Below are 23,443 nucleotides of genomic sequence, written 5' to 3' on the forward strand. Positions count from 1 at the left end.
TGAGTAAACGCATACTGAAAACACTATTTTTAGTTCGTGCCTTTCATCTGCTCTAGTTTCACTCTAATATGTCATTGCTTATGGGAAGTCACTTTGTTTCTAAGTTCATTAGGATAAATGAATGTTGAATGGAGAATGTTAGTGGTGTTTACCGTATGGGGTAAATAGATTAATGCATACAGACAATAGACAAGAACATCTAATGTAGCAGTACTCCTTTTATTATTCGCGTATATGCAGAAGAGATTACATAGTGCTTCCAATGATGATTACAATGATCTCGGATGGTGTACATATACCTTTCCGAAGGACCTTCCCGAAGGGACCCGTTGGCTACATAACAATTATCGACTACATGCTAATCCACTCGTTGTCTATTTTATAATTTTATCGACAACATCATCCCCCCCAAAAAGAAAAGTCATCTCGGGATGACAATGTAACAAAACTCAAAATTGCACAACTACTTACATCAAAACATAGATACTAGGTAGGGGGATGGGTCCCTGTTGTGGTAGGTGTCCGTGCTGTTAGTTCACTCAACTTAACCCATAGCTTGTAGACCTGCTCCTGCTCCTTTTGAACCTTCAATTTGGCTTTTGCTTCCATGTGAAGCTCCAGAGCTGATTGCATCGTCCCAGCGATCTCTCCTAATTCGTTTTCTTTCTCATCTGCTAGCTTCTCTTTTTCTGTTGCCAATTGCTGTAACTGACTCGACATTAGTTTTCATTCCTTTGCCTTCATTCCAGGTCCATAGGGCAACGATGCCAAATGTTTACTGTGTGGGATAAATAGATTAATGCATACAAACAATAGACAAGAACATGTAACGCAGCAGTACTCCTTTTATTATTTGCATATATGCTAAACAGATTACATAGTGCTTCCAATGATGATTACAATGATCTTGGATGGTGTACATATACCTTTCCGAATGACCTTCCCGAAGGGCCTCGTTTTCTACATGTCAGCTACATTACAATTACCGACTACATGCTAATCTACCCGTCGGCTGTTTTATAATTTTACCGACAACAAGTGGAAGGATGTTTTCTTTGTTCTTGAGTTATTATGAGATTCCATTTTCTACGAGTTAAACGAGGAGGTCAAAAAACTAGTTTCAACAATCATATATCAAAAACCCTCATTTTCATAACCAAAGGGGTCATATTAGACGAAATGGAAAGATGTGTACCGAATGTGTGGGGAAAGCGGTGAAAATGGGGAAAGTTGGGAAATCTTCAGCAGACAAGAAATCGTACAAAATATGTGGGGAAAGTGGTGAAGACATACTTGCAAAGAACATCCATAGAAAAAGCTCAGACTAACATAAAACAATAGTGTATTAAGTTTTAACAAATGCTAGGGCACAACAAAAAAAGTGGTAAAGATACCTACAAATATGCAGTGTGTTTGGCGACACAAGAAAAGTCCTGCCAAAAAATACAAAACCCAAAATCCATTAGATGCAAAAAGTATAAAATCCAAGAAACTATGAAAGGGCTTTGCTTCATATCAAGCAGAGATTGGTATCTACTATGAAGGGCGTACAAGGCTGGCTCTCTCAAATGCTCGAGTGGAACAAATGGAAAATTGTTGCTTCAAGCGGCAGAATGAATAGATGGAAGATTGTTGCATCGAGCAATAGAATGAATAGATGGAAAATACATCGAGCGGCAAAATGAAATTGTGGGAGTCAAACTCGTGGACCCGACAAGAAATAATATTTGCTTTACTAAAAAGTGGAATAAGAATAGACTATTCTTATTCCAACTTTTTTTAGGAACTTTGCTATGCCCGTTTTAGGGTAAAATGAGGAGAGGAGGATTCTAATTCCACTTTTATTTTTCGCACACAAACGTTAAATTGGCAAATTCCAGTATATAACATTTCCTATTCTGCTCCAATTCTCGCAACCAGACGGGGCCTTATGGTATTCTAAGACACGTGGCTACTTTTCTTTTAATTTCAATGTTCTGCACACTTGTTTTCTCCTTCAAGTTCTCTTTTATCTTCTCTAGCACTTCGCTCTAGAGTTGTTGACTTGGTTTCTTATTAACACCTCTTTGACGCCTCTAATATTGCTCTTGTTTGCCTCTCTTTTTATGTTTTTGAAGGAGTCTTCGAACTTTATTTCCCAACTTCCGTTATCCAGAGAACGTATTGGTTTTTGAACTTGGTTTGCAAGCTCGAGCCACACATCATTCAGTGGTGCTGCATGTCTTGCTATATCCACCCATTCATCATTTTTTGTGATTATTTGTAGTTGAGATTTTTGTTTTCAAGCCTACAACTCTGACCCACACTTTGGCTTATATTTCAAGATGGACTTTGGCTTTGAATTTGTACTATTGGGGTTTCTTTAACTATTTACTGTAATTTTCTTCTCTGTTCTCTTTATCAATCTTAGAGATTGCTTGTCTCTTCCCACCTTCGTTGTACTCTAAGGGCAATAATATGTTGAATCGAGATTGATTTCCTTTAAGGCAGTGGTGCTAAACGTTTCCTCTTTCTTTTGATTAAATTGATACCTGAAATAATGAATAGATGTAGTAAGAAATAACCTAGTTCATATATGACATTATTACAATTGAAGATTAAATTTGACCAGGCAAGGATTTGACTCCTTTCCTTGACTTCATAAAGTTGTTTTAAGCAGCTGAAAGCTGACAAACAATTAATACATAGCCGGATACAACCTAGTTAACAAAGATAATAAAGGCATTGTATGTTGGATCAGGGTACATGGTTTTATTATTTTAATATTTTTCCTTCAGAACTTGTAGATTTATTTGGTGTCCAAAGCCATGAACATCTTAAATTGGACCTGATTTTATGTGAGGTGATGGTGTCAAATGGTCACTCTTCCTCATGATAAAAGTAATATTTGAAAGAATGACAAAATATATACATAGTCGGATATGAAACAAATATACTACCTGCATGTTTCTTTTGTTTTCTAAGTTCTTTGAGAAGTAGATTTTATAGATATATTGTCTGCATTGAATTTCGTGACAGGATCAGATAGGTAAGCAATTTTTTTTGAGAGGTTTCTTATGAGAGAATTTTTTTTTTTGTTTTGCTTGAGAATGTCTACATTTATGGTTATATTGCCTGCACTGGATTCTGTGAAAGCATCAGATAGATAATTAATTTTCCCTTTTTCTAACCTATGAGGAAGATTTTCTTACCGTGCTTATTTATTTTGGTAACAGATGGCCAGGGAAGAAGTTGAAGAGATCTATGGAAACAGGCATATAAGCAGAGATTATGCATCAAATCTCACTGGTCTGATGGACCTTTTTTGCTTTAGTGAGGTAATCTAAGTGCATTTGGAATATTGATGGTACTTTTTGATCATCCAACTTATCTCAACAATCACAAAACTATGTTGTGCTGCATTAGTTTTGCACTGGAATGATGCCTATTTATTTTTTCATTTCCACCATGGTGATTGTCCTTAACAGTTGGACTACATGTATTGTAATGCTTAGGAAGCTAATGGTAGAAGAAGACATCTCAATGATATGCATTCTCTTTTCATTCTTTTGAAATTCATCAGGTGAGTGATATGCATGTTGGATGTAAAGTTGATGTGTTGTTGATTGTTATTGGATGATTAAGACAAGATTAATAATTACTGAACTTAATGCTAGGCATTTGCAGTTTTCATCAAGCAGTGAAGTGCTAATCTGTTGAACTCCATCAAATGAAACTAAAGTAGGTACAACTAGAGTGAGGATAAAAAATCTGGGAGCAGTGTTATAATTATATCTGGAAACAGTAAAATATGTGATATCTCTTGTAATTTAAGCCCGTTTTGAGATAACCATCAAACAACTACTGTGTTAAGTCCCTTTTGGTGGTAACAATGCAGCCAGTCATACAGACTCCTTCCCAGTCGTTAAGCAGTGAAGCACTGATCTATTGAACACCATAAATGAAACTCAAATATGTACAACTAGAATCAAGATAGAAACATTGAGCACACAAGTAAACACACTAACTGAAAATGATAAAATACACCAACAGTGATAATTTAAGCCATATTGTGGAACTATGCAAATACCTATGATAGAAAGTCCTTTCAGTAGCAATAAAACTTGTCAAACTCCTTTACAGTTCTGAAAAGTGGTAAAATCTGTCTTTGTTGAAGAAGTTGTTAATGGCAAAAGGTGTCGATAATGCAGGCATGCCTTATAGCAGATATTATTCAGCACTTTGTTGATCAAAAGCTGGATTTTGATGCATTTTATGTTTATGAGGATGTGAAGCGTGCAATTCACCATGTCCACTGCAGTGGACTTGTACATAAAAAAATTCTTGCCGAGCCAGGCAAATACTTGGTAAAAAATGTAAGTACCATTTTTTGATATTAAACATATTTTAGTGAATATTTTAGGCTTGGGGTCTGGATCGATAAAAATATATATTGATCTTTGATAATTGATCCTAAAATGTTACTTGGATGTTTTCAAATGAATTTACATAAAGATGTCCACTGGGTCATCATCAGTATCGACTTATATAATCTGTTTGATTTAACAGTTTCACCAGTATTTTTATGATATGAAGCTTTTAAGTCTTTTCAGTGTATTGTATATTTTTTCATGAAGTAAATACTGAGTAAAAGTCAATAGAATAAATCCTCCTTGTTTCAAGAGAGAATATGCAGAAAATGAGCTGATACGGATATGTCATTTTTGAATTGACAGACAGCAGTCTTAAAGTTCTTGAGAACTCTTAGAGAAAAAGGAAAGAAGCTGTTTCTACTGACAAATTCACCATTTTATTTTGTAGATGGAGGGATGCGCTTTATGTTTGAGGTTAGTTTGAAAATCCATTGCTGCACCTTGTACATTCTTTATATAGGTTAACTGATGTGTTCGGCCTGTTGGGTTGGCTCTTAGTTCTATAATTAAATCCCCACCTATGGTTAGATATAATATATTTATTTTTTATGTAATGCATTTTGTTTTAGTACGATGATTGTGGCATGTAGCTGTCATTGTCAAATTTGTCAATGACATATGTATTGAGAAGTATAGACATAAATAACATGGATAGAGGAAGTTGCTGTTAGTTGAATTGGTGTTTGAATATCATGGAACATTATCCTATAAAACACATGCAGTATATACTTCGTAGAAGGCACCACTAAGAATTTAATGAAACCAGTATGATTCAGTAGGAGAATCCTTGACATAAGAATTTTTTGACTGTGAACAAAGAATTATCTTATTGTAGGACAATATCAAGATCAACAACATATACAATAAATTCACTGTAATAAGAAGGGGATAAAGCATATATTTGTTGTAGGGCAATACAACTAAGAAAACGATACGCAACGAAATCTTTGGATATGATGAATTGGAATAAAACAGCTGACATAAGATAATACTAATTGAATGAATGGATTTTGCTGTAAATTTAAATAAATTTCAAAATTCACAATCCTAGGAAGATAATAAAATTAAAAGAAAATCTTCCCATATCTTCATGAATGGACATTGAGATTTCACATATTCGTGAAGATGCTTGTTTGTTGCTTGAATTGTAATTCTTGATCTTGGAATTTAGATAGGAATCAAGGATGTCTACACAAATGCATGGATTTATGAATGCGACTCCTAGATGTTCAATGTTGTTATGCTTGATTGAACACTTGCTTTGAAGGATTTATATGGATGGTGAAAGGATCTTCTTGCTTTCTTGAGAAATCACCTACTTGGCTATCATGGGAGAAAAATGTCCTACAATGGAGAAGATTGCATTTCAAAGTGCCTTGGATGCTTGCCTTCAAATCTTGAATTCGCTTGATTGCCAATTGCTTGAGTGTCTCATGGATGTGTTGAAGAGTTGGCTGATAGGCTCTAGCCGTGCCTTCGACATCTCTTTCCCACAAGTAACCCTAATGAATAATTTGATGGGAGGTAGGATATATGTTGGGTTGCATTGCTGGCCGAGCACATATATGAGTTTATGACACTCCAGCATAAAATGTTTTACATGTCGCATTATGCTATTGGATTGCTTCTTGATGCTATAGTGAGACAAATACTGAACGACAAGCTGTCCAAGGAGATTAGAGGCAGACCGTTGGCACCTGGTAAGCCCCCCATTATGAGATGGAGGCATTTGCATGCCCTAGGCAGCCAGAAGCTAATTGGTCAGAAGAGGGTTAAAAGGGAGATGGATACATATGGAGACACAGATAGTGGACGATAGGATATCACAGAGTGAGAGTGCCTTGGAGGAGGAAAACACCTAGCCTGAAGAGGAGGATGAGTCGGAGGTAGTGTCAATGCCTCGGTCATTATTCACACCCTTTGTGTTACCTCCTTTGGCACACTTGGTGTTCGCTAGGAGCACACTCCCTCGATGTCATGGTGACCATTGATGATGCACTACTAGCTTCCTCGATTGGAGAGCATTCCGTCGAGCCGAGTCAGGAAATGAGACATGTTAGCAAATACCTGAGGTGGTGGTTCCAACTCACACCAATGACATTCAGATCCTCTAGTTAGTCTCCCATAAGGGAGGGTCCCTATCCTCAGGCGATGGCGGTGGACAGTCCCACATGGGGAGAGGTAGCTGTACCGAAATTGGGTGATACGGAAGAAGGGGAGGAGAAAGTAGTTGTGATAGATGATGTAGCCGAAGGATGTCCTTCCACAGATACTGCAAAGGCTGTGATGTAGACCGTGAAGGAGGTGCCAAGACATGTAGTAGTACCCACAGTAGAGGAGCAACCATACAATTCAGATGATGTGGAAGTTTACTCATATATTGATTCTCTTACTGATGTGGTTGAGTGAGGTCGACAATTGCATCCAGGGCACAGTCTAGGATGAAGGATTTGAGGAAGGTTGTCATATGTGCAGACGGGATGCCCCTCAACCTTCCATACTTGCTTCGAGGCATGAGAATGACCCACGATTGAGATGCTAGAGATGATGGTGGAATGGACTATTGAGAATGATTTGGTGGTAGTGATTAGCCACATTGAGAGGATCACACACGAGATAGTGGAAGTGTATAAGGACAACTACTATGCTCGAAGGTGTGCAGAGGCAGATAGGGTAGCTGTAGAGAGATCTCGAGAGGAGATTGCTACCTAATTCACCACCCAGCAGACAGTGGGCAAAGAAATGCAAGGGTTGCACAAAGGAACAATAGGCATTTATGGCTCAGTTGGATGTGGTCACACAGGATATGATTGCAACAGACATAGTTGACTGAGTTCATGTAGCAGAAGTTTTTCATAGAGGCACTACTGAGGTTTGGTCATCATGTGAGCAGAAGGAGGCTGAAGTAAAAGGTGTTGTAGTTATGTTGAAGGGGGCAGTGGAGGAGAACTCAAAGCTACGAGCATATTTTCACGTCCACAAAACTAGTGTACCGGCTTCAGACGAGGCTAAACCCTCCAACATAGTTCTAGGGACCTTGCCTTTACTTTATCTTAATTATTGTCTTTGATGTATGAATATAAAACATCCCTATTTTGTGTTTTCCATTCTGGACATTTTGTATATTGTCTTCCGAAGACGAATTTCTTTTGGGGGGATGATGTTATCAAGAAATCGGGTAGTTAGGCAGTTTGGTGTAACCGAGGGAAGCTGTACGGGTGTGACAGTTCGCCTGACACCCCGTCAAGTAGTATATGTATGAATCCTTTTCATGTGAAAGGTCATGTTGTGTATTACAAATGTAATCTTGCATTCGGTGATTAATGAATACATAATTTTCTAATGAGTTCTCTACAATTCCTATATTCAATACCTTGTTCTGTATTTATGCATTAGTTCCTGGTACCCCCAGAGGGTAAAAAACCTAATTGAGCATCTTATTATGGGGGCTAACTTTTTGAGACAGTACAACTCCTGATACTTCAAAATTGTCAACAAACGAAGAGTAAAGTTACAAATCAACTACACCACCAAGCCAAAAAGTGGGGTTCCTCTTTTGCAATGGGGCACGTGTGTTTTCAAATCAGCATCGTGTTGTCCAACTTCCCTAAGTAATGTTCATCAAGCTGGGTGGGCAGATGATATGCTTGAATAACTCATTGTGTGCATTAGATTATTTTGTGTGTTTACTTGATTGTAATGTGCTTCCCTCATGATATGCTACTTGTTTTTTTTGTGCTATAGGTCTCTTTGGACGATCTTCGTTGCTTTGCTGGTGCAACATGATAAAGGATAGACGTTGTGACATTCCTCTATTTTTATCTCAGCTTTTTTGTAAGTTGTATCTATGTTGCATGCATTTTGTTTAGTTTGTCTAATGTGTTCCTTTTCCTTTGAGCTTGTGATTCCACCACCTTTGGGAGAGTCGGTCAATTCAATACAACTATTCTTGATATACATGAGTTATCATTGTTTACCGTATGGGGTAAATGAATTAATGCACACATACAATAGACAAGAACAACAATACTTCTTTTATTATTCACATATATGCCGCAGAGATTACATAATGCTTCCAATGATGATTACAAATGATCTTAGAAGGCGTACATATACCTTTCCAAAGAACCTTTTCGAAGGGGTCCGTTGGCAACATTCAGCCACACAATAATTATCGACTACATGTTAATCTACTCGTCGGCTACACAATATTTACTGACGACATCAACCCGTCAGCTACATAATATTTACCGACGACATCAACCTGTCGACTACACAATATTTACCGATGACATCATCCCCCCCAAAAGAAAAAGTCGTCTCTGGATGACAATTACAAAATATCCGAGACAAATTAACAAACATAATACATTAATTGACTAACTACAACATGATAGATCTGTTTTTGTCACATCACTTTCACATTCGTTCCGTGCTTGCACCAAACTGATCTCCAAAACACACTGTCTCCTTAGTCAAGTTGACCATGATAGCCATTTGTGCCACTTTCTTTGCTTCCAACTTTGGGTACACTGAGCCAAGTGTCGTTGTACTGCCTTTAACTGGATGATCAACTCCTCCGGAGCTCTCTATGCATCCACCAATACAGCTTCACGTCCAACCCCTACTCTAAGTGCCTCAAAGCGTATCACCCCTCTCGAAAGGCTTGCTTTGTTGTTCTCTCCACCTTTGGTACACAGACATTGCATGCCTCCAGCAGCTCCAAGTCTCGTCAACTGGTCATACTTCCCACGACTAATAATTGAAGCAACTAGGGGTCTAGGGGGCATCACCCCCGCCACCAAGACCAAATTAGCACTCTCAAAGCCACACAAAATTGCATGGAACACGCTATTTTTGTGATTTTCTTCTGACCCCACACTCTTTTTGGCAACTGCTGATGTTTTACTACCTTTTTATGTCTTTCCCTTCCCTTGAGCATCATGCATTCTTCATTCTAAACATTTTTGATTTGTCGTTGTTTTTTTTTTTTTGCTTCTTTCTCTACTGACTGCTTCCTTCTGCCTTCTCTTCAAACAGAAATTGTCTCCAAAACCTCCAGCCAAAATCGGCCTCTGCCTATGCAAGCCCGTACAGTGACAATGAAGATGTGGTACGGAAAAGTATTTAGCAACTTCTCCTTTCTGCTACATCGTACTATGTTTGAAGCCGTGCAAAAGTGCTACTTTGTGCCAGACGATCTGCTTGTAATGTGCTTCATCTCCTGTGCAACGTGACCGTACGATAGCAATCCATTATACCTCTTGAATCTAGTTGGTCGTACTATGAAGGCATGTGGTAGGAAGTGTACGGCTGGGCCCTTTAATTTGCTTGATGTCTGTATGCTACCAAACTTCCACTGCCTGCGTTAAAAATTACTCGGCCTCTGCTCTTCATACGTCGTACGGTCATGGGGGACTAGGAAAAACATACAGTGAAATTTGAAGTACGTATGGGCTCGGTGGCTTGTCTCAGCTTTTGATCTGAGGCTGTACGGTGAGCCAATTTGCTAGGTGATCTTAGTTCGCCGTACGGGAGGCATTTAAACCCTTGTGCGGGGTCACCTAAAATGCCGTACGGTGTCCTTGTTACTTCGTTCCTGATACTTCTAGTCTCATATGCTGTACGGTCCATATTATGAGATGCATTTGCCGTACGGCCCATCCCTGTTCTAAATTGCGTTATATTTTTGTTGGCCGTACGGTAGCTAGTAGTTTGTTGTCTATGTCGTACGGTAACTCAAAAAACTTTTTTTTTCAACATTTAAAAAAAAAATCAATTGTTCGTTGACGGAGGACTATTCCCTTTATGATAGATTTTTAACTTTGACCCATTCACCGTTTTGGGTACTTCCTTCCCGTCGAGCATAACTTCATCGCCCCGTTATCACCAACTTCCCGTATCTTGTATGGTCCTAGCCATTTGACTCTGAACTTTCTAGGTTTGATTTCATTCTGCCTGTTATACTTCAACTCTAATTGGCCCATTTGAAACTTATTTAATTTTAGGTGTTTATCATGCCATGCTTTGCGCTTGTTTTGTATCACCTCCATGGCCCATTGTGCCTGCAATTGTCTTTCATCAAGTTTATTTAAGTTACACGATCTCTCCCTCAGGTTTTCCATATAGCCCAGTTTGTTCCTGACACTCGGAACTATGAATTCAGTCGGTTGCCACTCCTTGCCGTCAATAACTGTATTCTTGATTTTAGAACCTTCACTCCATACCGTTGAAGCTTTTATTAAACTCTTCCTCTTTGTTTCCTGTGCAGACCGTATGATGTGTTTTCCTTGCTGTCGACACCTTTCTACTATATCTGTGGTTCGACGTAACATTTTCTTTCTACACGGTCGTACGGTGGAATCTTTCCTTTTTTGGGTTCGTACTGTATGTTCTTACCTTCAGCTTTAGTCCTAATCGCCTTTCCGTCTTCCGCTTCTCTATATTCTTTCGGACATTCATTTCTCTCTTCTTTCTCACCTTCATCGACCCTTAACATATTACAGCTCAGAAAGAGCTCATAATCCTCCATCTGCGAGTGGAAAAGGCTGTTCACCGAATCCAAATCATCGTTCATCGATCCACCTTCCAACCGTAGGACTCCTTCCTCGTTGGGTTCTATCGCTGCTTTCCTTCATCCTCTTCTTCGAAATCAGATGATACGACTTCTTCGCCCACCATTTGCGTGTGTAAATCAAAAATGAATTTTTGTCCTTTGCTTTCCAGTGATAGTGTATTCTTCTTCCAGTCATGCTTAACCTTTGCTTGTATGAGCCATCCTCCGCTCAGAATGGTGTTATATCCTCTCCTCTTCAGTGGGATGAAGACGAAGTCGCGCAAGAACAACTGTGTTCCAATAGTGACTGGTTGTGCCATCAGGACTCCCAACGGTTTGATTTTGTGCTGGTCTGCTGTGAGTAACTGGAAGGTTGGTGGCCACAACGTAGGTTGTCCTAACTTTTTCCAGGTATCTTCTGGCACGACGTTTACCTCGGAACCTCCGTCCACAATTGTGTCTGTCAGAACAGTTCCCAGAATTCCCATCTTGACGACTGTCGAATGCCGTTCGGATGTGAGGGGTAGCAGTATTGGGTCCGCTGTACTTGCTCCACTTTCCTTCTTTTTGTTCGCTGTACTTGCTTCACTTTCCTTCTCCCTTCCGTTCGCTGTACTTGCTCCACTTTCCTTCTCCCTTCCGTGTTCTCCTGGTAGTTTAGTATCTAGAGCAATGTTTGTAAGTGTCGATCTAAGTTGAGGCATTGTGAGTAGCAGATCATTTATTTTGACTGGTACTTCAGCTTGTAATATCTGCCTTATGATGTTTTGTTCTGCGCAGTTCCTTGTTGAGGTACTGGTAGTGTCCTTCAATTGTGATTTCTTTGTCTGCGTTGCTTTCTCAATTTCCGCCATCATTTCTTCCAATCTCTTCTTTTCTTCTGTCGGGTCGGGGTACAATTTTGCTTGTTTCTGCGTGATTTCTAGAACCTCCTCTTCGTCCGTCCCAACGGTGATCAAATTCACTCCTGATTTCGGGCACTTGGCATCTTCATGATCTCTAGGACCGCACCATCTGCATAACAACTTTGGTGCGTTTGCCTTTGTACAGTTTCGAGCAAAGTGGCCCCACAAATTGCAAGTTCAGCATTGAACCATCGGGCGGCTGTTCGCATCGTATTGAATTCGGTTGGGACTCTCATTATTATTGTTGGCATTGTTGTTGGTATTGTTGTTTTGCCCTCTTCTATTATTTCTGTACCCACCCGAAGTGACACCATCGTTGCTGGTGTTTCCGCCCCCTCTTGACGTGGAAGCCTCTTGGGTCAGGAGCACCTGTTGAGGTCCTCTTGTTTTCATATTGAAGGGGCATTCTTTTGTGGAATGTCCCATGATTTGGCAGATTTCCCAAAATTGGTTCTTTGGATAGGATTCCTTTGTGTGACCTTCTGTCTTGCATTTTGTGCACCATAGCTCGTTTCCCTTTGTCTCTTTTTGCATATTCTTAAATTCTTTCATCATTTGTAGCATATCCTTCTGGAGAGCTCGGACTGTTCTACTGCCCTTTTCGTCACCGCTGTTATTGTCTTCCGAAGACACGTCATTTGAGTCGGATGAGCTACTTTTCTTTTTTTTGTTTTTTGCTCACTTTCTAAGTTCATCCCCTTATTGTACGCTTCGGTGTATGATGATGGCAGCACAATCTTCATTTTCTTCCTTAAGTTCGGGCGTAGTCCTTCAATGAACCATCTCTTTTGCAACCCATCTATCAGCTTACTTTCCATCTGGTTTATTAGTTCTTTTATTTTTTTGCATAAACTCGGACTGTTTCATTTTTTCCTTGCTTTGTGTTGTATATCTCTGTTATGATCTCTGTAGGTTGTCGCGCAACAATTGAAATTTGGTGATAAATTCCTTTTTAACTCTCGCCCAATTGGTTAATTTTTGGGGATTATCATCGGCAAACCAATCAATTGCTACACCCCTTAGGGTTGCCGAAAATTGTCGGACCCATTCATTTGTATTAGTTATGCCATTCGCTGTCCAAATTGTTTCGCATGTCTTACAGTGTCCAAATTGTTTCGCATGTCTTACAGTGTCAGATTGGATCGGTCATTCCATCACCATCAAACTTTGGCAACTTCTCCTTTTGTCCTGCCATTATTACTTGGTTGTGTATGGGTGTTGTTCAGCACTATGACACCGACGCTGTTCTGCACTTTGACACCGACGCTCTGCACTCTAATACTGATGCTCTGCACTCCGAGACCGATGTCCTTTCGGGTAGTCGTCTTATTCCCAACAGCTGCGTTCTTTGGTGAAGAAGGGTCTTCGTTAAGCAAAATTGTCCGTTCAGGAAGTGTATCGCGGATGAAGAGTTCACTTCACGCTCGTGCTCCCTTGGCACTCCAAGCCATGCAAGTTAATTCCCTTTTGCCTGGATTCTCTTCCCTCGGCGAATACAGGTTCAAAAATTCCTCCCTTGCTTCTTCCACCAAATCCAACCGCTGTCAAGTCTCCTCCAACAATTTCTCGGTGCTTCAATGTCTATCGACAATTTGCTGAGACCTCCATTTGTGTTCGGCTTGTTGTGCCAAAATTAAATTCCTCTGTGCGGTGCGTATTTCATCTTTTTCCTTTAGCTTATTCTTATTTTTGTTGAGCTGATTCGACATTAGTCTTCATTCCTCTGCCTTTGTTCTAGGTCCATCAGGCAACGGCACCAAATGTTTACTGTATGTGGTAAATGAATTAATGCACATAGACAATAGACAAGAACAACAATACTTCTTTTATTATTCGCATATATGCCTCAGAGATTACATAATGCTTCCAATGATGATTACAAATGATCTCGGAAGGCGTACATATACTTTTCCGAAGAACCTTCCTGAAGGGGTCCGTCGGCAACATGTTGGCCACACAATAATTACCAACTACATGCTAATCTACTTGTCGGCTACACAATATTTACCGACGACAATTATATGCAGATACTGACCCTAGAGTTAGTAGATCCCTTTGTTCTCATTTTGTCATGTGTTATACTTCCTGTTTACCGTATAGGTAAAGAAATCAACGCATACAGACAATGAACATGAATAGCAGAATAATATTCGCAATAGTAGATGAATAATTATTTACAATGATCCCAGACGGGATATAAATACTACCGCCGAACCTTCCCGAAAGAGTCCGTCGGCCACAAATATTCTATCCGCTACAAACTATTTACCCGTCGGCTACAAAATACAAAACACCGACGATAGTCAATCCGTCGGCTACAGAAACACCGCCGGACCCATCCAGTCGACTAACACCATCCCCCCCAAAAAGAAAGTCGTCTCCTGACGACTAACAAAATATCTGAGACAAATTAACAAACAAAATACATTAACAGAGTGACTACAACAAGAAAAATCTACTTCTGTCACATCACTTCCACATTCATCCCGTTACATCTGGAGCCTCTGCTAACACAATACTGTCTCCTCAAGCTGACCTTGATAGCCACCTGTGCTGCTTTCTCTGTTTTCAATTCCTCGATATCCTGAGCTAAGTGTCGCTGCACTGCTTCCAATTGGATGATCAGCTCCTCCCGAGCTCTCTACGCATCCACCAAGACAGCCTCACAGCCAACACCTGCTCCCACTGCCTCTGGTACACAGAAAGTCCATGCCTGCAGCAACTTCAACTCTTCTCAACTGGTCAGACTCCCATGACTAATATTCGCAACGACTGGGGATCCAGGGGGCAACGCCCCCGGCGGGGTCGAGGGGCACCGCCCCTCGCCGCCAAGACCAAATTAACACTTCGCAACCCACACAGAAATGCACGGAACACACCATTTCTGTCATTATCTGCCGATTCTGCACTCTTTCTGGCAACCACAGATGCGTCCCCTTCCCTTTGGCATCATCTGTCACTCATTTTGAACAACTTGATTCTGTCATTGTTTTTTTTTACTGCTTCCTCTACAATCCACCACCAATCTCTCTGCACACAGAAATTCTTCTCCTTCTGACAGAACAAGCACTCTTCTTTATGTCTCTGTTTCCCGCGGAAGTCTGACTGGAGGAGGGAATGGAGTTTGGCGGGAATGTTTTTTACCCACGGCCTTCCTTTTTACCGGCGAAGACTACCCGCGGACCTTCCCTTGTTACCGGTGGAGAAAGACAAGTTTTATGCCCGCGGTCTTTTCCCTTACCGTCTGAGACTGTTATAAATTCTGGCAGAAATGATTTTAAGCCTGCGGCTACCTTTGGCGAGGAAGTTTTTTTTTTTTTTAAAATTTTTTTTTTGTGCCTGCAGGGCTTATAACCACCCGTGGACAGACTGTCCGCGGGGACCATCCGCGGCTTTCTTTGCCCGCGGCCAACCTGTCCGCGGGACTTTCAATGCCCGCGGACAAGCAGTTGTCCGCGGGACTTCTACTGCCCGTGGACAAGCAGTTGCCCGCGGGCCTTTCTGTCCGCGGGTTTTTTATTAATTTTTATTTTATTATTTTCATTTTTTTTTTTTTTTTTGTTTTTTCAAATTTTTTTTTTTTTTTTGGTAAAAGAAATCAAATAACAGAGGTACCTCCATTTTGCCTCCAGGCGTCGCCATTCTGCAACAACGACGGAGTTAGCTGGCCATCTTGTGACAGCGACGGAGTCTTCCTGGCACCATATATTTTGAATTTGGATTTGTTGATTGCCGGAGGTATCTTCTGCCCGTCCAAAGTTGATAATTTGATTGCTCCATTGTTGCCGACCTTCCGAATCTGATATGGTCCAACCCATCTGCCCTTAAACTTTTCCACTTTGATTTCATTCTGACCGTCGTACGCCTTACGTTTGTTCTGTGCCACCCCCGTCGCCCACTGTGCCTGCGGTCGTCGCGCAACTGGATTATTTCCTTGCTGTCGGTGCTCTTCCACTAATTTTATGTTGCGGTGTAACCTTTTCTTTCCACGCGGTTTATTCACCATGTACCGGACAGTGGGATCTTTCGTTTTTCTGTGTTCAAACTGTATGTTCTTCCCCTCAACTTCAGCCATGGTAGCTTTTCCTTCTTCCGCTTCCCTGCATTCCTTCGAACATTCATTTTCCTCCTTTTTCTCATCTTCGTCGACCCTTAGCATATTGCAATTCGGAAAGAGTTCGTAGTCTTCTATCTGCCAGTGGTAAAGGCTATTCACCGAGTCTAGGTCGTCGTCATTCGATCCTTCGTCAAGTCTCAATACTCCTTCATCCGGTTCCATTCTCCTCTTTCCTTCGTCATCACTCTCGCCTTCACTGTCAGAATTTGACAATGCTGCCTCCTCGCCAACCATTTGCGTGTGCAGGTCAATTATGAATCTTTTGCCTCCGCGCTCCATTGATAGGGTATTGCGTTTCCAATCATGTTTTACTTTTGCTTGCACCAATCAATCCCATCCCAGAATAGCATCATAGCCTTTCTTTTTTAATGGAATGACCACAAAATCCAATAAAAATGGTTGCGTACCAATTGTTACCGGTTGCGCTTTCAGAATTCCCAACGGTTTGATTCCATGTTGGTCTGCCGTGAGCAACTGAAATGCAGGTGGCCACAGCGTCGGCTTCCCCAACTTCTTCCAGGTATCCTCCGGTAAGACATTCACGCCGGACCCTCCGTCAACAATTCTCTGTCAAAACATTTCCCAAAATCCCCATCTCGATGACCGCCGGATGCCGTCCGGAGGTGAGTGCCAGCAGCATTGGGTCTGTTGTCGTCACTTCCCTACTATTCCTTCCTGTGTCCTCCGTTGCTTTCGAAAACGGTGTATGATTCAGAATGGCCGTCCGTAACTGGGGCATTGTGAGAAGGAGGTCAGTTATCTTGATTGGTATCTCCGTTTGTAAGATCTGTCGTACAATGTTTTGTTCTGCGAAGTTCCTTGCCAAGGTGTCGGTGATATCCTTCAACTAAGATGTCCCCGCCGACGATGCCTTTGCAATGTCCGCCTGCGCTTCCCCCACTTTTCTCTTTTCCTCCGCTTGCCTTCGTGTAATTGCCAGAACCTCCTCTACATCCGTGCCAACAGTGATCAAGTTTACTCCAGCCTTTGGACACTTGGAATCTTCGTGATCGCCGGGTTCGCACCATCTGCATAATAATTTCGGTGTGTTTGCCGCTGTACAATCCCGCGCAAAATGACCCCACAAATTACACGCTCGGCATTGAACGATTGGCCGTCCGTTTGCATCATACTGAGTTCGACTTCGGCTCCCATTATTATTGTTATTATTTTGCCCTCTGTTATTATTCCTGTATCCTCCGGATGTAGCACCGACGATATTCGTGTTTACGCTACTACCCAACGGGGAAGCCTCCTGTGTGAGAAACACCTGCGGAGATCCTCTCGTCTTCATGTTAAAGGGGCACTCCTTTGTCGAATGGCCCATGATCTGACAAATGTCACAGAATTGGTTCTTTGGACATGATCCTTTAGTATGCCCGTCTGTCTTACGCTCTGTGCACTACAGCTCACTACCTTTTGGCTCCTTCTGCAAGTTTTTAAATTCCTTCATCATGCGAACCATATCCTTCTGTAGGGCACGAACCTTCTTGCTACTGCCTTCGTCGTCGCTGCTATCATCTCTGACAGGCTCGTCGTCATCAGAATCAGAGGAGTTAGTTTTCTTCTTCTTTGTCTTCTGTTCACTTTCAAGGTCCAGTGCTCTGTTATACGCATCCACATATGATGACAGTGGGACAATTTTCATTTTCCTCCGCAACTGTGAGCGTAGGCCGTCCACAAACCACCTTTTCTGCAATCCGTCTTCTGGCTTGCTTTCCATTTTGTTTATTAAGTCTTTTAATCTCCTGGCGTAGACACAGACAGTTTCGTGCTTCCCTTGCTTGGTATTGAAAATTTCCGCTACAATTTCATTATCATCCTGCAAGAGTTTAAATTCCGCCAAGAACTCCTTTTTAATGTTATCCCATGTATCCAGCTTCTGCGGATCCATATCTGAAAACCAATCAATCGTGACACCCCGTAGGGTTGTCGGAAATTGCCTGACCCATTCGTCGGTATCTGTGATTCCATTTGCCCGCTAGATCGTCACATGTCTTACAATGTCGGAGGGGGTCGGCTGTACCATCGCCTTCAAATTTCGGCAGCTTTTTTTTGGGTCCCGCCATAACTCTGGAGGTCTGCACTCCTACACTGGTCGACACTCCCACACCGGCGGACTGGTCTCCCAGACCGGAGGTTTGCACTCCCACACCGACGGTCTGCACTCCCACACTGGAGGTGTCGACAGCTGCGAACCTTGGTGAAGACGAAGGATCCTCCGAAATTGTTTCCCGCGGAAGTCTATCCTGGACGAAGAGGTTACTCCACGCTCGTGGTCCGTCGGCACTGCGAGCCCTGCGAATTGATGCTCTTCCCTCTGAATTTTCTTCCCTTGGTGAACACAAATTCAAGAACTCCTCCCGTGCTTCTTCCACCAATTCCACCCGCTGCCGAGTCTCCTCCAACAATTCTTCTGCGCTACGGTTTCCGTCGGCAATCTTCTGAAATCTCCGTCAGCGTTCGGCTTGCTGAGCCAGAATTAAATTCTCTTGCGCAATACGTATTCCATCTTTTCCCTTCGCCTTATTCCGATCCTTGTTAAGCTGATTTGGCATTAATCTTCATTCCTCCCACCTTCCAGATTCATAAGGCAACGGCGCCAAATGTTTACCGTACAGGTAAATAAATCAACGCATGCAGACAATGAACATGAATAGCAGAATAATATTCGCAATAGTAGATGAATGATTATTTACAATGATCCTAGACGGGATATAAATACTACCGCCAAACCTTCCCGAAAGAGTCCATCGGCCACAAATATTCTATCCGCTACAAACTATTTACCCGTCGGCTACAAAATACGAAACACCGACGACAGTCAATCCGTCGGCTACAGAAACACCGTCGAACCCATCCAGTCGGCTAACACTTCCCTCGATTTGTCCTTGCTTGGAGGCATATCATAGTGGAAGTGTATTCGTCTTTTGTATGCATGTATGCTACCTTAAAGCCATTACTCTTGGTAAGGCAGACACCATTGCGATAACATTAGGGTATGACTTTGCTCCTTGTTACACATTATGCATACACTATGAATCAAATTTCATAGTCATTTTTTTTCAAGTTAGTCAACTGTGCCTTTTTCTTTGTAATCTCCTCTTGGTGGATTTCGTTGGATACAATGTCATTCTTGGTTATCCTTGGAATAAATTGACTAGCATAACACAACATGCCAGACTTTTTCGATTCTCTCTTTGCACTGACATCTCCCTTTACATGACTCATAGTAAGTGAACCTTACGAGGCCAACTACAATCATGTCCTCTCACTCTCTCTTTCTCTCTCTTCATGTGTATATGATTTTATATATATATGTATGTATGTGCATATTTGATTATTTCGAATAAACTGAACTTGTCACTACTATATGTATCTTATATTAAATGTTTATTCTATTAACATAATGATATAAAAAAACATTCATGTTCGAAGGATATAGATGTTGATTAATTAGTCATGGAGTGTTGGAACATGATTTGGTAGTCATTAATGGCCAAATTTTGGGGGATTATGTATTGTGTTTATCATGAGTTTGGGCCAATTTTATTCATTGGCCTATAGATTTAGAGGTTTCTTTTTCACTCTTTCTTCCTTTAGTCACTGTAATATGGGCAAGGAATGGAGGTTTTCTTCCTGGTTCTTTCCTCTAGGGGCTCTTGAACCAGTTATTTTTATTAATATGATATAGTGGTTTACCACTTTCGCCGAAAAAAAACTTAATGATTACATATTTGTCATAAGCATACTTATTAACAAATATAATCCCCAAGCCTATATTATTTACATGATGATATTTGTAACTTAATTAAAAATGAACAACAATTATATATAGTCTGATATGAGCCTTGCTAATGTTTCGATCTGCTCTTGTTGAATTCAGTGATCCACAAAGAGATAATAAAGTGCAGTGTTTGACGATTTGTTTGAATTGCTTTCAACCAGCTTTTATATCTTCAAACTCGAAGAGATGGCAGCCTTTGATGGCATTGAGACACACCTTTTAATAATTAGATTTGTTATTTGGAACGAGACCACTTCAATCTTTTTGTCAATTGCTGATTCCTTTCATCTCTTTAACCACACGACCAATTATTCCTTTATGTTGACCATGCCTCTTTATTGCCCAAATGGTAACAAAAAAGCCACCGTCCATTAATCATTCCTATATTCTCTCTAATCATTGATTATCATTGGTCTGTGCATCTTTACCCCTCCAAATCGATCATACTGTCCTAACCATTTTCCAATCGATCAATGGTAGTCAAAATTAATTCCTTACTTGATACACTATTTATCCTTGTTAGTTATCGATATCTCCTAATCATTGTATTTGGCTTTGGTGATGGCATCCTTCTAGATCAATAGTATAACTTGTAATTGCTGACTTTGCAATTAAAGATTTTGTTCCTTTGACAAGGGAGTTGCAATACCCAAAAACTCCAAGGGAAGTCAGTCAGGATGTATTCTTAGAAGTCATAATAGCCCTAAAATATTATGCACTCAACATTAGACTCATGACAGATATAATTTTTCCGTTATCTCAGGTTGTAACAATTGATCTTAAAAATCTCAAATAATTTAATATTATAGCACGACAATATTGTTTTGAGTGAGCATATAGGCATCTATCAAATATTTGAATAGTTTGATGCCTATTTCACAAACCATACATAAATATTGGGTTCAATTATGGTTTGTGGGCAATAGATATCACTTGTGGAAAGCCTTGACTATTTTCTCACCTTCATTATCAATTCTTGATCAGTGCTTAACTTATGTTTGATATCTTTAAACTATTAAATATATGTCTCTAGCTATTTTAGACCTTTGCAATTTTGTCTTTTTTAGAAACTTCACAAATTGAGATGATGTACAAAAGGATTGGAACATTACAATGAGGGTTTGTATGGGGGATATGACTAAAACTACATGTTCTTCCTATTTAGCCCTAGATCTTGCATCTCTCAATTACATTTGCATAGTCAAATTCTTTATTGGCAAAGGATCACTGAATCTTCCCAGAGCTTTGTACCTCCCAGAGCTTTGTACCTCTTGAGGCCTAATAATCCTTCCTTCCAATGTGAGAGATAGTGAAATAAGTGCAAGATTGCTTCCTTGTTTGTATGCATAAACATGTGAATCCTCTCGCATCTGATTTCCATTATTACAGTAAGCTTTTGTGCACTTGGTATTTGATACATATCAAACAGATTCTCCATTTGATTTATCCATCTTAGTGGATCATTGTCATCAAACTTGTGCATATCTACTTTTGGTACCCAATATTTAGATACAAAATGAATATTACAATTTGAATCACTATTTTCTGACCTAGATGATTCACCTTTTCTTCTTGATAAGAAGTTAACATGCTCTTTATGTCAGACAAATTTAATCACATGCCTTGAACATCTCCTTGTGTTCGATAGCATCTTTCTTAAATAATGAGATTTGTTTCAAGACCTTTCTTATTTCATCCTTATGAATCATATCGTCAATTGTTCTGCCATCTTTATCAGGAGTTTTTCCTAGTGTAGCAAAATTCTTTTTGCCCCTTGTAGGAGGCCTAGTCACTGTAAGACCCCTGCTGACTCACACTAATGCAATGCTGGAGAATGTTTTTGTTTTGTTTTGTAGTTTTTGGTTTTTTTTTTTGAATATGTAAATTTTTTGGTATTTTATGAAGTTTAAGGTACAAGGCAATAACTGAAATTAATTCCACAATTAATAACCTATGCAAACACCAAATGTTAAAATGCAACTTGAGAAGATTAAACCGAGCAACGATTGCACCTGTAACAATGAGTGGCATTTGGTAGTTCTTGCAGCAGTTCATAGATTCCACGCCACCAAATAGTTAACAATCCCTTCTAATCAGAAAACACTGCTTAGCAGACAGTCACAGCTACCATTACACACATGGAGACACCTTCAAACTCAAAAGCAGCCTTGCGATGACAAACATTGCTCTTAAACAGGAAATTGTAGTCCTTAAAAATGTCTCCCAGTGACGTTTCCAGAATTCACAATTAATGACAATTGCCAGCACAGTTTGCAGATAATACTAGCACCTCTCAGTGATGCTACTGTCTTAGGAATCACAGATAAATTGCCTTCTAATGTTCCGTGCCTACTAACTCCAGATCGTAGCAGAATGCAAGGAATAAATTTATGAAAATTACCTCAAAATTTAGTGCTTTTAGATGCCGACCAGTTCCACACAATTCATTGGCACATCCACCAACTCAAAGTACATACCAGAAGAGGAATTTAGACTTCTTCAGAGACAAATGCTGAAACCCTTGTATTTCACCCAAAATCAATAATAAGGAAATGTGGAAATATTTCAATTTTCTCATGAAGACCATTTTATAACCAAAGATGACACTTGGCTTCTCATTTACACTAAATTGCCCAGTAGCTTCTTCACAGTTCTCACTAAGAGCCTTCAAGTATATACTGCCAAAGTAAAATAATATAGTTATTCATTTAGATAGTCTCAATAAATAACTTACAATGTGAAGCTCCATTAATCAATCTGGGCAATCAGTAAAGAAGCCAAATCTCTTGGTGCTTCAATTGCACTGCTAAAAGTAGTAACTGCCTAGAGTTGACTTACTATAAATAGCAACTCAATGGAGACCCTCAAATTTAATTGTCAACTCATGAGGGTCGCGGTGATGAACTGACCTTGTCAAACTACAAGAACCTGCTAAAATAAAGACATTACAGTCACGATTCAAAATACATGATGTTGCAATAATTCACATAAATGGAATAAGCAATTTTTGAAGAATTATATGGTAGAATCTTCAATTACCTTCTTAGAGACCATTTAGAAGTGTGGAAGAATTACAAGAAGATCTGAAAGTTATGCAGGTTTCAATTAAATTGAAGTGAAATTTGTTTCGATAAGGTCTTTAAAAACACTTTTAAAATGTAAGAGCCCTGATGTCTCACACTTTAGCAATGTTGGAGAATGTGTTTCTTTTGTTTTTGGTTTTTGCAATTTCTTTTATTTTTTTGGAATATATGATGATTTTTAAAATTTTCAAATGTATTTAAATAAATGCTGAAACAAATATCATTAAATGTAACAACTGATATGATTTGCCAAGCTAGAATTCCAATTGCAATTTCAATAGAGGCAATTATTACATACGATAATCAAGGCAAATAAATAAACTATAAAACCTAGGTGAGTGCCGGCATTCTATATAATTTTTGCAGCAAGCTAGAATGCTCATGCAAACTCCTATCACTCTCAGCTAATGACAACATTGCCAGCAGAAAAAGAATGCTGCCCTTGTTACACCAAACGCTGCTATTAAAACAAGAAATCAAAGCCTTAATGGATGCCTAACGGTGATGTCAATAGTTGCAACCAAACACCTCAAACTTCCACCAAACTTTGGCTGCCCAGGATGAATATAAGTGAAAGCCTATA

At 40.1% G+C, this 23,443-nt stretch overlaps 1 protein-coding gene across 1 annotated transcript in view; it reads left to right on the top strand.

The window, feature by feature from the left end:
- LOC149566163 (HAD-superfamily hydrolase, subfamily IG, 5'-nucleotidase) overlaps positions 1-23,443 on the top strand; it is a 169,450-nt gene that overhangs the window by 61,228 nt on the left and 84,779 nt on the right. Inside the window, exons 6-8 of the mRNA XM_089819584.1 lie at positions 3,216-3,317; positions 4,191-4,355; positions 4,716-4,826. Of these exons, the coding sequence (XP_089675710.1) occupies positions 3,216-3,317; positions 4,191-4,355; positions 4,716-4,826 (378 nt within the window). The remainder of the gene's footprint in view (positions 1-3,215; positions 3,318-4,190; positions 4,356-4,715; positions 4,827-23,443) is intronic.

Source organism: Cupressus sempervirens, chromosome 3, assembly GCF_028749045.1.
Source record: "Cupressus sempervirens isolate cs-2001-9-10 chromosome 3, ASM2874904v1, whole genome shotgun sequence".
NCBI classification, from domain to species: Eukaryota; Viridiplantae; Streptophyta; class Pinopsida; order Cupressales; family Cupressaceae; genus Cupressus; species Cupressus sempervirens.